Raw genomic sequence first — 21,535 nt, forward strand, 5'->3', positions numbered from 1 at the left:
TTGGCATCTTTATACACAGCACTAAGGCTTGCACAGCACATTGAGCCAAAAACTTTAAGAAACATAGTATTTTGTTATGTAGATAATGACTTCTAGCTTTCAGTCTCAAAGTACTCAAACTTCCACCGCATCTGGAAAAACAGCAGTAGAAATGTACACACCACCACCAAAGCTCTGACGTTCACCTCTAGATATGAACCCCTGTTTCCCAACCCCCCTGCCCCACATATCTGTGGGATTGCAAACTGTAGAGCTCATGACTGATGTTTCTAAAAGCATTAACTTACCTTCTACAGTTTTTGGTGTGGGGGAGGCACATCCATCCAGTTGAACAAATGTGAAAATGGGCCACTATGTTCTGTGACTTTCCAGGGCTTTCCTGGAAATTTTGAGTTAATTTGAGTGGTTCAAAGGACTCAGAACAAGGTGCAGAGAGGAAAATTTTTACTGCCATATCACTGCTCCAGCCAGTAGACTTTGTTCACTCTGAATTAAACAGCAGATAAATTGGCAGATTTTCCTTTTTTCCCTCTTGCACTTTCTTTCCCCCCTCGCTGTTTTGTTAAAAATAAAATAAAACTAAAGAGATCTGTAAGAAATTCCATTTGGCAGCTGTAGAGTGGATAGTGAACATAAAGAAGAGATTCCTTTGCTGTGCCTAATGCATGCTGCTTATCCAAATTAGCCACACAATTACTTCTATCAATGCAAAAATAGTTTAGTGTTTTTTTTCTAGTGCACAGCACTTGAGAATGACTTAAAATGCAGTGTAATTTGCCACAGTGTACGTCCTGAAGTGGCTCACTAATGAAAAGAGGATTAACTCTCCATTATTCTGAATTACCATTTTGTGAAATCACTAACAATATTTTCATTTATATACATATAACCCAAGGGGGAGAAATATTCCAGCCATCCAAGTGATTAACAAATAAAATTCATTAGATAACATGCACTTTGGTCTTATTTATGAAGAGAAAGATTAGGGCATAAAAATGCAGATGACTGAATTTTTATCATCCTCGTTCTGATAATACACTTAAGTCCATGACAGCATAATTGGCGAGCAGCAGCAGCTCAGCGCTACGTGCACACGCTGGACTGAGCAGCAGAACCCGCAGGATGTCAGGCTTGGCAGATGAAACCTCACAGGCTGGAGCATCACACCCCAGTCCCACTGAGAGGGACCTGGCACAGGGCTGCTGACCATCCACTGTGGGGTGGACACAGAGAGGGGACGGGAAGGTCTAGGCGGCTGTCGCAGCCCGGCCTCGGCACAGCACCCCAGAGAGAGGAGCTGTGACTTGGGCATGGGGGAAGAGTGGGATGAGCTGCAGATTGCTCTGCCTCACTGCAACTGCTGGCCCCAGCTGCAGGGCTCCATTCCTCACTACATCCCGAAGCTGGACTCAAACCTTCCCATTGAGAAGAACCTCTCTGAGACAATGGCAGTTCCCTCCGATTTTGCTCTTCATTCCTCCATCGTGGAATCAGAAAGGCTGTCCTGTGCTAGCGCAGCACCGCCAGGAGCAAGCAGGGTGCAGGGTCCCCTCTGCAAAGGGCACAAGGACCATCCCTACTCCAGAGAGCTTTCACATCCAAGGCTGTGTGTCCCATCACAGTGTGGTGCCATGAAGCGACTGCCAAGCTGGTACAGGAAAGCTGCACTGGTACATCATTCAGCCTGCACTGACTAGTCTATATGGCAAAGTATCTTAGCCCAAACAAAGCACCACAAGGGGTGGGAGGCTGCTCCCATGAGCCTGTGCAAGACTAACTCTCATCTGTCTGTCTGACCACACTGGGTGAACACCCTGCAAGGGACTGTCTTCCCAGCAATCTGCAAAAGAAATCTGAGCTTTCATTGCTTGGGCTTGTGCTAGGCAGCAATCCTTATACAGACAGTCATCTATATATCTACAACAGCATTAAGAAGAACCACCACCAAAAAAAAAGAGTCCAATCCACTTTTCACTTTTTAATCTAAGAATGCAGGCCTAGGGAACAGTCTTCCCTCAGCTCCATTTGGTGTATACAGAACAGTCAATATGAGATCAGACCTCTTTGGTTCACAGAATCACAAAATGCTAGGGATTGGAAGGGACCTCAAAAGATCATCTAGTCCAATCCCCCTGCCAGAGCAGGAATACCCAGATGAGGTTACACAGGAAGGTGTCCAGGTGGGTTTTGAATGTCTGCAGAGCAGGAGACTCCACAACCCCCCTGGGCAGCCTGTTCCAGTGTCTGTCACCCTCACTGAGAAGAAGTTTCTTCTCAAATTTAAGTGGAACCTCTTGTGTTCCAGTTTGTACCCATTACCCCTTGTCCTATCATTGTTTGCCACCGAGAAGAGCCTGGCTCCATCCTCATGGCACTCACCCTTTATATATCTGTAAACATTAATAAGGTCACCCCTCAGTCTCCTCTTCTCCAAACTAAAAAGACCCAGCTCCCTCAGCCTTTCCTCATTAAGGAAGATGCTCCACTCCCTTAATCATCTTTGTTGCCCTGGAAAGACACAAGCCTTTCCATCCTTCTCCCTCCAAAAATGCTTCCCGGCAATTAAATCCAGAGCTCAAACAGCAAATCAGACCCTTTTCCTCCTTCCCCTCCTCCTACTTAAACTCTCTTCTTACTCACTCTAGAGTCAAATCTGAAATACATATTTTATTAGAGGAATTTCAACTGATACTTTCCTGTGCTCTAATTCAATTTAAAAATCCCCACAGCACATAACGTTGGCAAGGCATAAAAGAACATAGCTTACTTGAAAGTTCAGGGAGCACATGGTTTCCCAGGACAGACAGAAATGAGTATTTCTCAGCCGAGGTCTAACTTTCAGAGTACTAACCAAGCTTCAAACTAGAGACGGTGTTATGGTACCACAAACGATCATTTGCAGATGTAATTGCCCTGTTTTGAGGTCTGCAATCTATGAGCAGGACTATTGGTGTAACAAATCAACGCGGTGTGGCCACTGAGCATGATTACCAATTACATTGCCTTCTCTTCTTTCCTTTTTTTCTTTCCCTCTCATTTTATGGAGCTGTGAATAAAAGCACAGTCAGTCTTTCAGCATCAAGGCACCAGGCTCTCAGTTAAGATAATTCCCTACTAGACAAATAGCAGTTCTTATGAAGTTCTAGATAACAGCCTATTCACTCCCAAAGTCAGACTGTATTAGATTTGTATCCATGACAGCCTAACATTAGTTACCGTGTTGAGTCTGCATGTAGAATTATGGTAAGGGAATAATTCTGGTACAGGAAGGAAAAAGGCTCTCTTGGGGAAGGGCTGCTGGGGGCACAGAGATGGGACTTGGTGCTACTCAGAGGCACAAAAGACCAAGCTCAAGGTAAATTTGCTAGAAGCTGGAATTCTCAGATTCCTTTACAAATCTCAACAGAGAACCACTTAGCTAAACATCATCATCATGTTTTAGGAAGCTTGGCTGAAAGATAGATCCCCTTGCCAGTGAAAGCAAGCCAATTTTTGAACAAAGGTTTACACATGCCAAATAAAAACCGGCTCCACAATCTTGCCTAGTTTTGGAGTAGGAAAACAGGAATCATTTGGCTTTTTCAAGTTTTGTGAAGAAAAGGAACATGACAGGCATGAAAGAGCCCAAAATGAGGAAACAAACCCCATGGGTACATGGGATGTCAATGAAAAATGGTCATCCTGCTTGTAGGAGAGCTCTACAACAGCTGCATGAATGCACTAGCCAGATTTTTGTAATTAAAAAGACACAAACGTCACCAGCAGCCAACAAAAAATTAGTGGGAGCCACTAGAGGATTTGTTGCCTGCAAGAAAAGGTGGATTTTTGGCAGGCTGTACTTGCACACTTCATAAGATCAAGCCCAGCTCCACCTCTTGTTACAAGTCTCCTACAGAACTGCAAAGTTTAACTTCTCCCTTCAAGGGGATGAGAGACAGGAGCACCCTCTGCCCTGAGACTTCAGAGAGTCCAGCAGAAGCAAGACAGACCCAAGAGGGAAATGGAAAAGGCAAGAAAGTCTGCAGAAGCAGGCTGGCAACATGGAAAATAGGGAAAATTGTCTCAGACGACAAGAAGGGAAGATGCTTAAGTGACAACTGGCAACAGGGTAAATAAAAGGTCAGACACGAAGCAGGCCCCCAATTCTAGTTCCTAGAGGTTTGCTGTAGGGCAAAGACGAGCTGCATGAGCAGTTTAGCTTCTTGTTGACAACTTGGAGAAGAAAACACGCTTTGCCTTCAGAAATGTGCAAATCCATGAGTGTTGTAACATCTCCTTTGGTTTTCTTTCTGTGTCACTCATAATAGTCCTCCTTCAATATTGTGCCCAGATCTATGACATGTCAATTTGTCTGATAGTGTGCAGAGCTTCCAGCATGATTAATTTGGATGGAAAAGCTCTCATGTGGACCTTTATCACTTGTGAATCACTCCCATTTGCTGCTGCATCTTTATTGAGAATACATGGATGTACTGTATCTTAGCTCTCTCCTTACAAAATCCTCTTCAACTAACCAAAAAATTAAAATTAAAAAAAAAAATAAATGAAAAACCCTTGACCTAAACACACCCAACAGCGCAGTGCCACATCTCAGCTAAGCAGCAGCCTTTAGAAAGTGGGGGAGGAGGGAAAGCACCTCACTGGGCTGTGAGTGTTGACTCCACAGCTGAGGGAGCCAAACCAGAGGGGAAAGTGCCAAGCAGGACAGCAGCTGAGGAAGACAAAGTAAGCAGGAGAGAATTGGGAGCTTCAAGAGATGTGTAAAGCTGACACCAAAGGATTCGATACTAGCAGACAGCAATCTTGATGTTCTGTGTGTTTGAGCTAGTTCTGAGCAACGAAGGTCTGACAGCACGGCCAGGCAAAGGGTGTTGGTTTTGGCGACATTAATGATACTCTGCTTTTAGCTGCAGGATAACATTACTTCATTGCTCATCAGTGCTTCCTCCTGCCCACTTGGCACGTATGCATCTAGGTTAAAAAAAAAAGTGAACCCAAAAAGAAGTGTCCTTGAGCCCATCCCGGCTGAAAATATTTTATCAGTCAGTGGTGCTGCAAAAGCCTATGAGGTTCAGTGTGCAGTACTGCATTAAGATCTTGAAAGAGTAGAGCTGGTACACCCACCGTTCACCTGAATGGACACATTTTATCTCCCTGCATTGCTGGAAATCACATGGAGAAGCCTTTAGGAGATTCACAATTAATGAAATGTAAGAACACCTTACATTTGCCCCACTCAGTTCCCGTAGCTGCTCTAGATCCCTTGGATCAGGCTGCTAGACCTACCCAATTCTTACCCGTGGATTTTCCAGGAAACAAGTTCCCAGTGGAGACCAAATTTCAGTGATCACAAACCCTTGGCCTTTGTTGGTAAGCTTGTCCAACAAAGTATTCCTCACCTAGTTCAGGGGAGGCAGAAATCCAGGTGTGAGATCCAGAAATCCAGAAATCCTGTGCCTGGCACAGAGCAGGCACCTCCATCTCATACCATGACCCACCCAATCACACCTGGCCAGTGCTGCTGGACACACAACCGGAGCAGAACATGCTTGCATTGTTCTTCCTCAGGTTAACATTCTGGTCTGGTTCCATTCCAGTTGCTGGCACATCCTGAGCATACTACTCCATGGACAGGATGGCATCATCATCATCTGCTGCAAAGAAAAATGCATACACAGCAATCAAAGTAGATCCTGATGAGGATTACTGTACCCCAGGTGCATTTGAACTGGAGAGACTCTTCTGGAAAGGATGCCCAAAGTACACTCATGTAAATGAAGTCTGGCCCAACCTCTACATAGGAGATGAGTAAGTGCACATAGTACCGCTCTTCATAACAGATAAGTGTACATAGTACATCTCTTCTACCTAGGACATGACTAAGCTGTACTAAGTACATCTCACAAACAGAGTAAGGTGTTTGTTTCTTCCCTCTTCCCATTTGTTAATATTTAGCGGTGATGATGTGATTTGATGAGCTACTGACAGATGCCAGGGTTCAATAGAGCAACGAGAGCCTGGTGTGGCCCTTGCAGATGTAGGTGCAGCGTTGTCTGCTGTGTGGCAGGGTCTGCTGGTAAAGACTGAGTAGCAGGAGCAGTTGTGGCACCAGCGTAGGCCGCAGAGACTGAAGCCAGTCACAATTTATTTTTAAATGTCTCATTTCAAGGAGTAATTTGTCATTTATCTCTGAGTGGAAGTCCTGCCACAGTTACGCTGACAGAAGGGCACGGCCTAGATGTGTTGGACCACAGCTTATGTTGGTTTAAGACTAAAATGTAATTCTTGAAAATTGACTGAAGAGACAGTTCAACCCACAGTGGCATTTCTGCACTTCCAAGCCTCCGCTTGTATACATGGAGTACTGCATTTCCAATTTGCTCAAGAGATTAAAACAAACAGAACCCCACGGAAGGCAAAGCTGCAGAGATGTGTCTCACTGATCAGACCAAGTGTGATTTGGAAAAAAAAAAAAACCAAACAAACCAAACCCACAAAACAGACTTAGCCCTGCTAAGCACAGGATTGAGCTAGAAACAGCCTATTCTGACCAGCAGATGACTGCTGCAGCAGGGAGACATGCCATCAGAAAATCCCCCAACGCAAACCCTGAGCAGAGCAAGAGCGCTTTTCTTACCCCTTAGGCATTATTGGTTCCCTTCCCATTTTCCTCTACACCCTGTGCTAACATGACTTTTATTTTACACCATCACTGTAAGGCACAAGCAGGAGACCCACAGGCTCCAAAGTTCTCAATAACTTTTTTAAAAGGTCCTAAAATTCATCTGTTGCCAGCTTATAAAAGAGAAAAGATATACAGCTTTTAAAGTTACAAGACTTCTAATATCATCGACCAACTAGTTCTGTGGCGCCAGAGGCAACAGAAAGACACACAAGAGTTCTGGGCTTTAACCAAGCCAGGGCTCCCACTTTAAACACAAAGGAAAAGAAAGAAGTATTTTAAACTGTGGGAAGAGCCTGGCCAAATGACTCAGCAACAAAGGCTAGCAGAGATGAGTGCCTGCTCCCCATCCTACCCTTCCCCTCTTGTTAGATATTTCTAGCTCAAGATTCAGGGTAAAGAACAGCCTTTTCTGGCATTTATTTCCTACTTCCTTGTTCAAAATCACCAGCACAATTATTCTGAATGAAGCCATTAGAAATATTTCCCTCTTATCTCCATAATGAAGCTACAGCTCTGTCCTCTGAGCAAACAGATCTAAGGAGACAAGTCTTTGGACAGACAGTGTCTAAACCCAAGACACCAGCCACTGACTCCTCTGTGTAATAGTTTCCGTGGCAGTGGCTTGTTACACCTTGTAAATGCCAGGAGGTTCAACTCCGAATACAATATGCACCTGCACGGTGTCCAAACTAACCTGAGCAATGGGAAAACAAGCTTCTTGAAAGGCGCTTGGAGCTACACCCACTTATGCCGGGCAGTTTCTTATTACTGCAGGGGACAGGTCTTAAGTCAGGAGGAAAAAAGCAATGGTGCTTCCAGGGGAAACAAGACCCCACATGACCAGGACAAAAGAATGAGAAAGCCAATGGAAAAGAGAAGTGGGAGGAGGTGAAGGTTGAACAGAAGTAATACTTCACCAGAAAATGGGGTTCCCTGCATGAAAATGACTATTGTCTGCCAGATAAGGGCAAAATTGACATCCAGTAGCAAAAATCTGAGATGAGAGCTGGTTCACAAGCAAGATACAGCTTTCATTACCAGAACTAAAACTTTATTTGAAGCAGGCATTGTCCAGGGACCTCAGTATCTTTCCTTAGCCAGCTCCACATCTTAGTTCTGACCAACAGCTTCCTCCGTCAGTGTGGCAGGGTTTTTTTATTGTTTATTTTAAGATCTTACTGTAGCACTGGTCACCAAAGAGCTGCCATGGAGACCTGAACAGATGTTGGGTGTATTTGCATCCTTGGCCATGCTAAATTAAGGTTGCTCTTGAAAGAATTTAGTGGAGCTCATTAACAAAATCAAGTGAACACACACATGCAGAGTTTATCTTCAGAACCTTCACATCTGTGCTTCATTCCTGCCTCCTGCATTTACAAGGTTAACAGGACTTGTGACTGCTTATGGAAATGCTAATTAATTACCCTGACTACGTAACCACATCTTCCTTCTAATGCAATACAGGCTATCAAGGAGCCCTGTGAGGCCACTCAATTCTTTTGTTACAAGGCTTTGCTGCAGATGTTGCCCAGAGGCAATGAAAACTCCATGAGCCTGTCAGGCTCAGAATAATCAAAGCCTCAAAATATAAAATGCTGTGTTCAGCTCCAACTGAAATTTTCCTCCAGCAAGTTCCAAAGACTTTTAAAGACCAGACACTGGAACTTGTAGGAGACAGCCCAGAGATAGGAATAAAACATGCTTTGCCAAGGTTTTGATTCATCTGCTACCAGAATTAGTGCTTGCATGTATCCTTCTCACATCCAGAAGCCTTTTAAAAAGCAACAGAGAGCAGCTTTGTCTTGCTCATTTCTTTCATCAGTCACCAGTTGAGTTGCATGGGCAATTTTACTGGCTAATCCCAAGCCTGCTTGGTTCACCACAATCACATGGAAAATTTCTGCCAGCTTTCCAGCTTGTAGTTTCTTCTTGCAGCTCTTCAGTGATTGCCTCATTACCAGAGATTATGTTTATGGTTCCACATTTCTGAATTTCAAATAATATTTTAGCTGAAGACAAAGGCCTCCCAAGATACTATTTTTCCTCTAATCATTCTCTAGCTCTCATTAGGATTTAAGCCTGATCACAGTTTCAGGTCCTCCTGTTGTTCTCAAACTACTCCCAGAGGAAAAGTAGTCTTTTGGAGTCTAATTCCCTACAGGTTAAATATGAAAACTAATATTCTGGATATGCAGCTGAACTGAGCTTGCACTTCCAAGAAAACTATGGCCTGTGCTTGTCCCAGTAGAGCCCCAGGGCTTATGGTCTTGCAAACTTAAACAGGTCAGGTTCAACAAGACATACAAGTAACTCAAACCTACATGTTGGAGTGTATTATAATTAAAATACATAGCTAAATTTTAAATATATGCTTAACTTACTCTCTCCTCTTCCCTTTCTCCAAGCAGAAAGTCAATTTACACTGATCTAGAATAAAACAGATGGGACTCACTGAGGGTAGCAAACAGTTACCTCCTACAGTTTAGCATTTTGAATTCCTAGGAACTACACCAGTATTAATCATACAAAAATAGGAGTGTATGCAGATTTAGATTATAACAACACTCCTGAGGATATAGCTTCAACTCTGTTAGTATGAGGACTAAGAACTGACTGACTACATCACATGTGTTTGATGCCTTTGCTGTACAGAAAGCAGAGAGGCATTTCCTCTCTGTCTTGCATCACTTATAAAAACAACATCCACCATTTTGGGTTAGATGAAAATGGACTACTAAATCTTTTTCTACCACATATTATGAGGATCCTGTACAGTATTTTCAGTGGTACTTAAAAATTCATCTAATTCACACTGAACAGGAGGTATCCACAGAAATGAAGCAACACCTCAGAAGGAAACAGGAATACAATACTATACTATCTCTAGATTGCCTCAGTGCTCGAGTCACCAAAGGAAATCGGGTCAGTATTATCGGAAATTCTCAACATCTCTCCTCAGGAGGGAGAGCTGCCAGATTTTCTTAAGAAAGTGTCAGTATTGCCTATATTCGGGAAGCTTCTTTCTGACACTGACCATCTGGTAAATTATCATCCTGCATCAAGATTTCCTTCAGCACTTAAGAAAATGAAAAAGTTTGAGAGAGAAGATTCTGCCTCTAGTAACATGTTGCCTCAGATTTCCTTGTGTTTTGTCAATCTGGGTCACATAAATCTGTGGCTTTAACAGTCTCTACTGAAATATGTTTGCATTGCTTAACATTCACATGAAGCTTAAGAGGTGTGGCTCTACTTTATATAATCATCCCAGTCATCTGGTTGACCCGTACCAGCTATAAGATGCTGACTTACCTGTGGCGGGAGCTGCTCTGCCCACAGCCTCACGAGACATTTTGGAGGATTACATCCCTTCCTTTAGATGCACTTGGGTTTTCATCATGATCTGCCTTCTCTTCCCTTTGTTAGCTGCTTTTAATATACTTAATACTTGATGTGGAGGTATAGTCTGCAGTGCCTGCAAGCTGTTTCTCTCGTTCTTGCAACTCACTGGTTTGGGTATCTTCCTGATGAAACCAGCTGGGACTAAAGCTTGTTATGACTGTATTTTTGAAAAAGAGAGAAGGTATTTGATGCACTGGAGACAGCAACTTGAAGGATTTTCTTTCACATTACAACTACTTACATTTTTGCTTCCGGTAGAAGGCAGAGTTTGCTGCAGCACTTGCTTCTAATCCTATAAATCTTAGCTCTAAAACTGACAGCAGGAACAGTTCAAGTCTTGGACAAGCCCTTTACATGCCCTTGCACAACCCAAGAGATGTAAATAGTCTTTTGGGAACCATCTGAAAATGGATGACATTTTTGTTTGGGTCAGTTCTCCCTCTTGGTGATAGTCTGTCATTATCAATATATCCCTACGTGAAAGTGATTTTTATCTCCAATTTTCACCATTTTAGGTGGCATTCCCATATCAAAGTACTCCCCCTTGCCTCAGAACTTTAAAAGCATATTTATGAGTCCATCTGTACTACAGTAAACACAGGGTCTGATTCAGCAGAACACTGAGCTTTTGCTTGACATGCTTTGCTGTAGAGTGAAGGACTTCTGGGCATGCTTAACTTTCAGCATATGTTTATGTGCTCTGAAGAGCTGATGAGTTTTTACATGGGACCAATCTGTCCAGTTCATCTCTTACTGAACTGAATTACACAGAAATCTTCACTGTTATCTCCCAGTGCCACACTTCACCTTCTCTGCATAGGCACACATTCAAGGCAGACACTGGAGACCACAGCTGCACCATGTAATAGGAAATCAAGTGCTAATAGCACAGATTGTGGAGATATACAAAATGAAAACAATTGCAAGGGCAGTCAAATGCTAATGCCTTCACCCACACTGGCATTTGTAGAAAACTCTTGTTAACAATGGCTATGTAAAATTCAACCATAATCACAAAAATGGAAATATTAATTGCAATTCCCTAGGAAACAGCAGCATCCAAAGAGGGAAAATGAGGAATATTGTTAGCTTGACTATTACAATCTAGTAGTTAGACAATTGCAAGGGAGGAAAAAAACCACAAAAGTAAAATTGGTGTCATTTCTAGCTGAAAGTGAATTAGAGTTATAAATCATCCAATAAGGTATACGATTAATATACCCCTGAATGATCCTATGTTATCAGCCACCTCAAACAGCTGGATATTTGCAGATATTTATGCTTGATTTATTCTTTCCTTTCATCCAAAATACTGATACCTCAGTCATGGTAAAAGCTACAAGGAAGACCAAAAGCATTCTTCCCTCTTTGGGATGTAGCCAGGAGTATCATGCATGATGAAACACACACACAAATGAGGTTCTGATTAAAGTAAACAGATAATGAGAGATGCCTCCACAACCGCACCTACACTACAAATTCAACTGAGGTGGAAAACAAGCCAGTTCTTCACACTAAGCTGAAGTTCGCTGATGGCTAAAGCCAGCCCAAGCAAACAGGTCACAAGGCACAGCAGCTTCTCCATTTACAGGCACATGCAGGGCTTAAGTCTGTTTCTTGCTCTCTGCTAACTGGCATCGACACGCTGCAGACACAGCAGGACCTTAAGTCCAACTGCCTATAACATGGCAGCTTCAAGAGTCTCAGCACAGACCATCCCTGCCCAATCCTCTTGATGATCAATGGGCAAGGTGAAAAGACAGCTGAGGGGAGTGAAAAAGCAGACACATCCAGGTCAGTATGGCAGCTGGTGGTGCAGCTGGGCTGCCTGCCTGGCTGCTGGGGAAAGTCTTACAAAAAAAAGAGACCAGTAGAGATCCCTTTTATGAAAACATAATCATCAAGTGCAAGCCTGGGGGATGGAGAGAAAGGAGAAAGAATATAAATGCTTTCTAATCTCCATGTCAAGTTTGAAGCCAAACACTTTTGCTCTTAAAAAAGGGTGTCACTTCAGCTTTCTTCAAATGATGCAGATTCTAAAGGCCAAGGCAGGCACCTCTTGCAGTCCTGTGAACCCTGTTTTGTACTGCAAAAGAACCATTTCCTCACATCTCTACACATTATGTATCAGAAACCCTAGGAAAATGCTTTCCACAGAGGATATTGTCCAGGGTACCTGCCTGAAGAAAGGTACCTGACATCCTCTTCAGAGATTACATGCAATAGCTCAGCCTGCAGATGCACAAGCCATTCGGCCACAGGACTTCAACTGACCATGCTCCACTTAGCGAGGGCAGAAGTTTTAGGTCTTGGTTCAACTAACAGGTTCCACTACATCCACATACAGCACAGTTCCAGTATCTATATCAGTGAAAATACGAGGAACTTAAGCTATTTGAATGCTCAACACTGAGCATTCATTTTGTGCACTAGCAGCATCAGTAGAAAGACTAAGGGATATTGTGCAATCAGTTTACATACCAAGTGTAATTAAAAAGCAGATGTCATTTTAGATCAGTTTATGCCAAGCATTGATGAAAACAGCATAAATTCTTCAGTGCCAAAGCCAGTGGATAACAAAGGGTTTCCTTGATACACTTAAAATTTGCTTTAGAAAGAAGAGATTTCACAGAAGATGATTTAGTTACCTCTGAGCATTTACAGTGGGCTTTTGCAACGGCATTCAAGGCTGCCACTCGTTCCCATGGCTTGGGCTGGAAATGGAAACGGAGGGACCTAATGGAATAACAATGTGCATATTCCCAAACTCCAGCAGGCCAAGGGGCAGACAATGCCAATGCAAATACAGATGCAAAACGAACAACCTGATTAAACAAAAAGGAGGAGGATTAATTCCATCCTGGGTCACAAATTTCCAGTATCCCTTCTCTTTTTCTGAATACTTATTAAAACACTGGGGCCACTGAACACTTAAAAATGAGATCCTAAGACATATAACAAGATTTGTACTGTGACTGTCAAACAAATGTGTTAGATTCACCCAGTGTGTCAAAAGGCAATCTCTAGAGAACCTATTCAAGGAAATGGGAAAACTGGATTTTAGATGAATGTGACAGTGTCAAATGTTAACGATTGTCAGCAACCTATTGTTTGACATTGTCCTTGCTTGGAACAACTTCATCACTTAATTTAAATGCTATTTATTAGCTTCAGCAGTGCTTGCAGCAACCAAAGTTCGGTAGTATCTACAGTCCATCAAAAACTTCATTTTTCCACCAACCCTAACTACACTGCAGGCCTACTTGCTATTCAGCACATACAGCTCCCTTGCAGGGGTTCTAGTGGAACACAGATCTTTGACCTGAAACCATCAAGTCTTTCATTGTTCACTGGATACATGCTCAGGTCAACAGAAAACATATTTTCTCTGTCCCAGTATCAGAGAGGTACAACAAAATAAGACTGAATTTGAAAGCAGAATCAGTAGTTTACCTCAAGAACATCAGACCCAAGAGAAGTAGTTATTCACTGCCCCTTTAGCCTTTAGCCACAACATTTAATATGTTTTTAGGTACTGGCCATCCTCACAGTTGAGAACTGAGGTGTCTTTGCTGGCAAACGGGATAGTGCATATCTAAGGAGAATCCTAAAGCACGAGTCTCCTAAAAGGAAAAAGAAATCTTTCTAGGTCAATCACTGCAACAAGAATACAAAGGAAAGGAGTGAACTCTATTTAATCTGAAGGGAGGGTGGGAAGTCAAAGCACCAGCAGCAAGATGCTGCTGCACCTCTGTTCTCCAGTGCCTACTGAGCCTAGGCAGACAACACCACTCTAACTGGAGCTTTTATTTACAATTTAAATAATTGCATAGGGGACACATGACATTATGTCATGGCAGAAATGCCAGTAACATCAAGACATTCAGAAATTCCTTTCTGGATAGGAATGATAAAGGAGAAAGATCTACACAGAACAGCCAATTATTGACCTTAACTTAAATAAGAGGGAACATAGGTGAGAGCTTCAGTATCCATATCCCTGTTAAATGCTCTCATCACCAGGTTCTTGACTGCTCAAAAGGGGGATTTTGACTCCAACAGATGCTGGGAAGGTGGAGGCAACTTCAAGCTATTCTGAGCTGTCACCACGATGAAACACAACAGGTAGCCACAAAGCCATGTGTGACAGCAGCTGCATTTACACGCTGAAATGTTCAGGAAACATTCACGAAGGGAGGTACTTTTGGTTGGAAAAAGCTGTTTCACATCAGGCACTAATTCATTTATAGCAGCAGCAGTTATGTGAAAATATATTAACAAAATAAAGCCTGTGCACTTTTTTTATAAAAAGCTCAGTAGTCTGGCTAGGCACTAATGAAACCTGACAGCTTTTTCAGAACAATTTTTTCCAAAATTAAAAGCCTTCTGTAATAGAACAAAAAAATTTTTACATGCTTGTCCAGGAACTCTGCACTTTCGGAGGTATCACAGGCTGCTGGAAAGCACTTAAGAGTGGGCATTAGGCACCCAAAAATCTAGGATTTCCTCTGCTATTTGACATCCCTTGTCTAAGAGAAGAGAAGATAAGAATAAATTAGAATATTGGGCTAAATACACAACTTTTAGCTTTCAGTGATAATTAATATCCTATTTCCATATGTAGTTCTTTCTGCTTTAGACCGCTGGTTTTACTAAATATGATAGTAAAAGGAATCCTGATAGGGTTTTGTGACCACAGAAGGGTGATTTTTAAATATATATATATATTTTTTTTAAAAAAAATTATTTTTTTTTTTTTAACAGAAATGGAGAAAAAAATCAGTAACTTATTTTAGGGATGAAGAGCTTCTTTTTGAATCCCAGATGATCTCACTACTCACATATAACTGACTCTTTATTAGTTCTGCAATATCTATTGATGGGACAGAAGGGAAAAACAGCATTCACAGGTCCTATTTCACTGATTTGCTTTTATGACTTTAAATAATTCATTCTATTTCTCAAGTTTCTTCTTGTACAAGACAGAGAGAAGCCAGTATTGCCTACATTACAAAGGTGCCAAGAAAACAAATTCATTTTTAAGGTGCTCTAAGGACATGGGAGAGACAGATCTGAATTCCAGAAGGATCATTCACTCTGAATGACAGTATCTTAAGACTTTTTCAATCGTAAATGATGCATTTTTGAAGCATTATCAGTTTCATTGACATTTAGAACATAGCAAATCAGATTTTTTTTTCAGGATTTCTGCTCTTGTTTTAACAGGAAAACTGCATTAGATCGCTATAGCCTTGAGAAGGCAGGTTTCACTCATATCCTCAACGCAGCCCATGGTCAGCGGAACGTGGACACAGGACCAGAATATTATCATGACATGACTGTGGAGTACCATGGAGTGGAAGCAGACGACCTCCCCACTTTCGAGCTCAGCCAGTTCTTTTATTCAGCTTCTAAATTCATTGATAATGCGCTTCAGGATGAAAGAAGTAAGGAGGGTGCTGAAAATGGTTAAAAACAGTACAGTATTTACTCCACCTGATTATAAATATAGGTCCATGTCATTCAACCTTGTGGGAATGAAAGAAGTCCAACACAGTTTAACAAAGAATATAAAACGAGTAGCAGCGAACTAGTTTAAGAGAAGGTAGTGAGGTAACTAAGACCTTTCTCACGGCAGACCTAGTTCTAGCCCAACAGCCCCTTACCACGCACTTTGATCAAGTCCACATCACAGCTTGCATTACGGTCTCCTGTTTGATGGAGGATTTTTGTTGCTTTGACTCCTTCATGAACACAGATACAATCAGACACTGCATAGGTTCCATGAATTATCTGTCTTTTCCTCAAGTTAGTCCCTATTAAGGTTCAATGAATATTGGTTACATAGCAGTGAGAATGGAACACCAGTGCCTTGCAGAGATTCCAGGCTGTCACTCCACAGCTTCATGCTCTGCAGAGTTAGATTCACTCTACAAACACAAAATCCACCTTCCTACCTGGCCATCAGATCTGCCCCAAGCTATAACAGATTTCTCTCTCCACCATCTTCCAAGCAGCAGGGAACCAAAACAGCTCTGACAGCGGAGATCTAGAAACATTTTGTTAAAGCCTTCATAATTTCTCAGCTTGATTACTACAATTCATTATTTGCTGACCTGCAGCAGTGTTCCATCAGAAAACTACACTGATGTCAAGTGCTGCAGCCTAGGCTTCACACTGGCTTTCAGTATTACTCCTACTCCTCCCCCCAAAATGCCCTTTAAATTTTTTTAAATTAAAAAAAAAAAAAAAAATTCTCTACAGGATAGTTTACCAGAAACCAGCTGAGAACTTAAAGACTTTCCTGCTGACCTAACAAAGATGTTAATATCAGAGGGTCACTTATCAAGTTTCTAGCCTTGTGTCAGCTTCTGTTCTGGGCTGTTTAGCTCAGCTGTAGCCAGCTACCACCTGCCTTGCCCCCAGTAGCCAGCCAGGTCTTTACAATTTCACCCTTTCAGCAAGTAACAGCCTACAGCAACAGTCCTTATCCTTGTTCCGGAGAACGTCTTGAAAGCAGGTAAGTTATAAAAATCAAAGTCCTAATGGCGGGGGAAACTGCGTCAGGAGCTTACTTGCTCGTGAAGAAAGGTACCCAGCATTTCAAAAAAGTAAGTCAGAAGCGCTGCCTTTGGGAAGGAGCGGATAACTGCCACACACCTGTGTCTAGGCAGGGCTGGAGGCCAGAGGTCAGTGTCAGACTGGAGAAGCTGAAATGAGACATGCAGACTGCCTCACTGCCATTTCCCTCCTGTTCCTGTAAGACCTTTGGCTCCTGCACTGAGGTAAAGAAACAAGCATAAGGGAAGCAGCAAAGGGTAGAAAAAAAACCCTTGGATCCCAATACCTATTGGGATAGGAAAGGATGGGACAGGGAGGGGAGCATTAACCTTTTTGTTTCAAAAACGTGTGTCAGTGCAGGAAGTTCTGAAGCAGTGTCATGTAGCAGTCCAGCACGGAAACACAAGACCAAATCACCGAGATTGGATTAACCTCTACAGAACAAAAAACCCCAGCACTTAAGCACATCCTACCAACTCCAATTTCTGTGGCTGTGCACTGCCTGTCACATTCACATGATTTTTAGACAAGACAGGTAGGATATTTTCTGATAGAGACCAATAAAATAAAGAATTACTGTAATACTAATGAAGAGAAAGAGCAAGCTCTTAACTTTCTTATGAGGAAATAGTACTCTAAATGTACATCTCCTATCCCAGCCAAAGGCACATATGCATGGCCCACAGAAATTGAGATTGAATGCATTACAACAGATTTCTAATGCACATTTATGTAACAGAATGACTCCAGAGTCCAAACTAAAGTGTAAAGCATTGTCCCTTACACTTGCAGGGAAAAGAACTAGAGACAAGTAACTCTCCTCCAACAACATAAATGCATTATTTACGAATGCACATGTAGTGTAGAAAGGTGCTATGTAATTCAAGTGCCTAATGAGAGGACTATTTGTGTACATCTTCCTGACAAATAGCATTCAGACTCTTAGATACTAAGTAACCAAGTACTTATCTCTAGCACACTGGGACTTGTATACTTGTATACTAGTATACAATGCTAAATACATCTGATCAGTAACATCATTACACTCATTTTCTACTTTGCATTAGAACTGAGCAAATGCAAAGAGAGAGAAAAGGGGAAAAAGAAAAGTTTTGACTTTTGTGGCCAGAATGTATATATTAATGAACTTGCTTTGGCTGTATCACATTGTTTGGGGTATGACCTTCAGCCAGCCAAGTGACAAAAATCATTGTAACATATGTCTTCATACAATGCTTTTTGCTGGAAAGCTGCTCAATAGTCAATGCTGTTGAAACAACTTGTGACGCAAATGAAGAAGCCTCTCTCTCTCTGCAACAGGGCAGGAAGCTTGGCAGCTTGGATGCTGCGGAAACACAGTCCTAATGCAGTAATTCTGACTTAAGCTTCAAAAATCTTTGTGATGGTGAAGGAACTCCGTGATCAGAGCAGTACTTGCAGACTTTAAGCATGGGCATATAGACCTAATAACAGGGAAAGGAACGCAGTTAAGAGAAAGTTTTAAAGGCAAACTCTAACCATTCACAATTACACATGCTATCATTCAGCTGTGCAAAAAGATTCCCCAAAACATGCAATTCAGATCATAGGACAGCTTAAAAATTTATACCAGCAAGGAAAGAAATACATTATTTTAAAAGGTTTTTAAGTTCCTTTCTATGCTACAGATTTCATACTCAGTCCCTTGCTGTCTTAGCTCCTGGGAATGTAAAGTAGAAGGGAATAGGCATTTTATTTTCATGTGAGGATGTCATGGGAAAAAATACACTAAAGGCTGAAATGATAAAAGCAATGTGAGAACAAACACGAGACAAAGACCCAAGGCATTTGACCAAAGACACATCAACATCCATCACTGCATCTGACTCTGGAAAGGGAGTGCTACATCTAGACAGATTTTCAGGAAACACAAGCTCAAGTCAAGTGAGCAAAACAGTTCGGGGACCTGTCACCACCCCGCAGGCCTCTGGCTCTATGCACTGCTACTGCATAAGCAGCCACACGCTGACGGGTGCAAGTGGTCAGCAGCAGAGACTGCAAGAGCAGACTCCCTCTTGGGGAAACAGGGTTCAGACTGGTCTTCACGTCAAAACCAAAGAAACTATAGAACAGTACAGGAGGAATGTGGACCTGTGTTCTGCTCTATCAGGCAGTCAGATATTAAGTGTGCACACACAGGAAAGGACAGACTTCATTTTCGTACAACCAGAAGGCATTTCAGAGAATTGTACAGTCCTTTTTTTTGCCTTTGTTAACACAGTATAAATGTGTACTTTTTCTCCTAGATCCTTTGCATTTGCCACCCACGCAAAGCAAAACCCTTCTTCACCTCAACAGCAACCAATTACAAGACAGGAAGCTCTACAGAGAAGCATGAAGGGCTGAACAAATAAGTGTTTTCACCCATTTCAAATATTTGCAGCAATAATAAAAGGGATTATCATTTTATAGGAGAGGAAGAGGCACTTTTAGTTATCAGAGAGACTGGAATTTTGCCAAGATGCCACCAAGACTATCTGCTGGGATTAGAATGCAGACTGTAACCATTAATCCTCTAGTGTTGGCAGTTCTTGATGCATCCATTACACAGCAATGCTAGTCGTGCCAAGACATCCTCTTGTGCCTGGAAGCAAAGGAGTTAATCGGCAGGAGTCATGGCTTTGCACCCAACACTTCTCACTAGGCATAGCTGACAGAGATAAACAATTATTGGCCCTGATAGGATTTTTTTTTTCCCTGTGGCAATTCAGCTTAGCAGGGTGTTAAGCGTGCTCCAAATCTACTTCCTTCAGCAGTTCAACCCTTTGTGAGACTCCCTCAAGGGCTTTGAATCATTTTTGGAAATCTTTTGAAGTGTGTCAAAACCTGTCAATCAGACCTGAGCACACTTACCATTCTCTTCCTCGACCTCCTCCAGACACAGCAAATGGGGAAGGTTCCACTTTGGCTTACACCCTTGCTAGTACCTGAAGCCAAGGACTTTCTGCCTCTGAAGTCCCAAGTGAAACCAAGCAATGTCACAAAGCTAAATCTTGAGACACATTTATTCAGAGATAAAACTATCACCAGAGACTCTGCATTCAAATTATACAAGACAGGCCACTACTGCAACATGACCATATAAAACAGAAAAGTGGCAGTGGAGAAATGTTACTTTTATTCAACATGATAGAGTAAGGGTGACTAGCCAGAGATTTCCGAAGCATCTTTTCTGCAGTTTAAGAGGTGGTTTCTTTCTACCCTCCTGGTTATATGCCTATTAACTTCTATGGCTCTTCTTATCCTCTGTCCTCAAACATATGACTGAACCTTAAAAAAGCCTTGTTAGCTATATTTTACAAATTACGTATTTGGGCATAAAGTGATGCAATCTAGAAGGACATTATTATCAAAACGACAACAAAAGTCATATTCAGTTAGCTTTTGTGCCTAGCTGACATAACTGAGAAATGCACCTTCATGTCTTACCATTTACCCTCATGGAAGGATGGTTCGACAGCCTCCCACACCCTTGTGCTTCCGTCATTATGTTCAGACACAGAATTACATACATGCTGCTTGTGAGGTGTGCAAGCTTAGGCTGCAGCAGGGCTTGCTATGTTATTTAATGCAAGGTTGCAGTCCCCAGGCCTTCTCTGTAGACTTTGTTCATAAATAAATTCAAAGATACTCTGCATAGGATTAAGTGGGTAATCTCCAATGTAGATGGTGTTCAATTAAGACAGTAAGATTTACAACCTGTTAAAAATGGGCCTTACCAGCATTTTTGTAAGGGTAGTCAAACCACCAAACAGAGCAGGGGCGCTACAGAAAACTTCACTGTCAAAAAAAGAAATTACTCAGTGTCACTTCTGCATCATCTCTGTTTCCACAGACAAGGTTCTGGTTCACTGTGCTATGGGTCGCAGCCGCTCAGCCACGCTGGTCTTGGCTTACCTGATGATTTACAAGAACATGACAGTAGTGGATGCCATTGAGCAGGTATCAAGACACCGATGCATCTTGCCAAACCGGGGCTTCCTGAAGCAGCTGAGAGAATTGGACATAGCGTTGGCACTGCAGAGGAGGAACACCAAAAATAGCCTACCATCTGATGACGACGGGAACAGCACCACAATCTAGTATTGTTCCTGGCAGGGTTGTGCTACTGGAAAAGAAACTCCATAAAAGGAGGAGAGAAGGTGTAGTTAATTACACAGTCACAACGATCATTTGTTATTTGGAAGGAAAAACAAAGTCATTTCAAATGCTGTCAAGATGAGAAAGAAGGGAAGCCAAATTTAAAACCCATCTTCTTAGAATGCTCCAGCCTTGGCAGATTTTGTTACATCAACAGATAAATTTTACCATGTACAAAAGCTCTTACAGCACAAAAGCAGGCACAACTTAAAGAAAACCCTCCTAGCCAGTTACGCCCTAAATCCTGATCCTAATCCAAGTACATGGTCTTTACAAGGGTGAGGCAAGGCTTTCCTGAAGAAATTTTGCAGGAAAAACACCAAGATGGTAGCAGCACAGATGAATTTTTAAGTTTAGTGACAGGGTCTGAAGGATTTTGCAGGAATCTGCCTTTTGTACTGTTTCCTGGCATCTCCATTTCTTCTTCGCCAGTAACAGTCTAGGGCAGCAGAGCATTCAGAGAGCCTCCGGATGAGGGTCAGCTACCCAGTCTTCACAGTGGTCTCTGCAGCAGACCATGCAAACTAGAAACAGAGCAATATCCTTGAGAAGGTCAGATGCATAAGCAGATAACAAACAGTGCAAACACATACAAACACATGACATCTTAGGAGTTCCAGTTTTAACTTGCTTTACCTAAATGCTTCAGCTGCCTGAGTTTTAAAGGGTCCGATACATAGAGTATCCAAGTCAATTTACTAGACTACAAAA

The 21,535-nt window shown here is 42.2% G+C and overlaps 1 protein-coding gene across 1 annotated transcript; it reads left to right on the top strand.

Moving 5' to 3' along the window:
* Positions 1 to 5,626: 5,626 nt before the first annotated feature.
* On the top strand, positions 5,627 to 20,767 carry DUSP29 (dual specificity phosphatase 29; the record flags this gene model as incomplete). The annotated part of the gene is made up of 3 exons (XM_080348048.1): positions 5,627 to 5,808; positions 15,311 to 15,531; positions 20,520 to 20,767. 3 exons carry the CDS (start codon positions 5,627 to 5,629, stop codon positions 20,765 to 20,767), a joined length of 651 nt encoding a protein of 216 aa, XP_080204174.1.
* Between the last annotated feature and the right edge of the window lie 768 nt (positions 20,768 to 21,535).

This window comes from Nesoenas mayeri (genome assembly GCF_963082525.1).
Source record: "Nesoenas mayeri genome assembly, chromosome: 7".
NCBI classification, from domain to species: Eukaryota; Metazoa; Chordata; class Aves; order Columbiformes; family Columbidae; genus Nesoenas; species Nesoenas mayeri.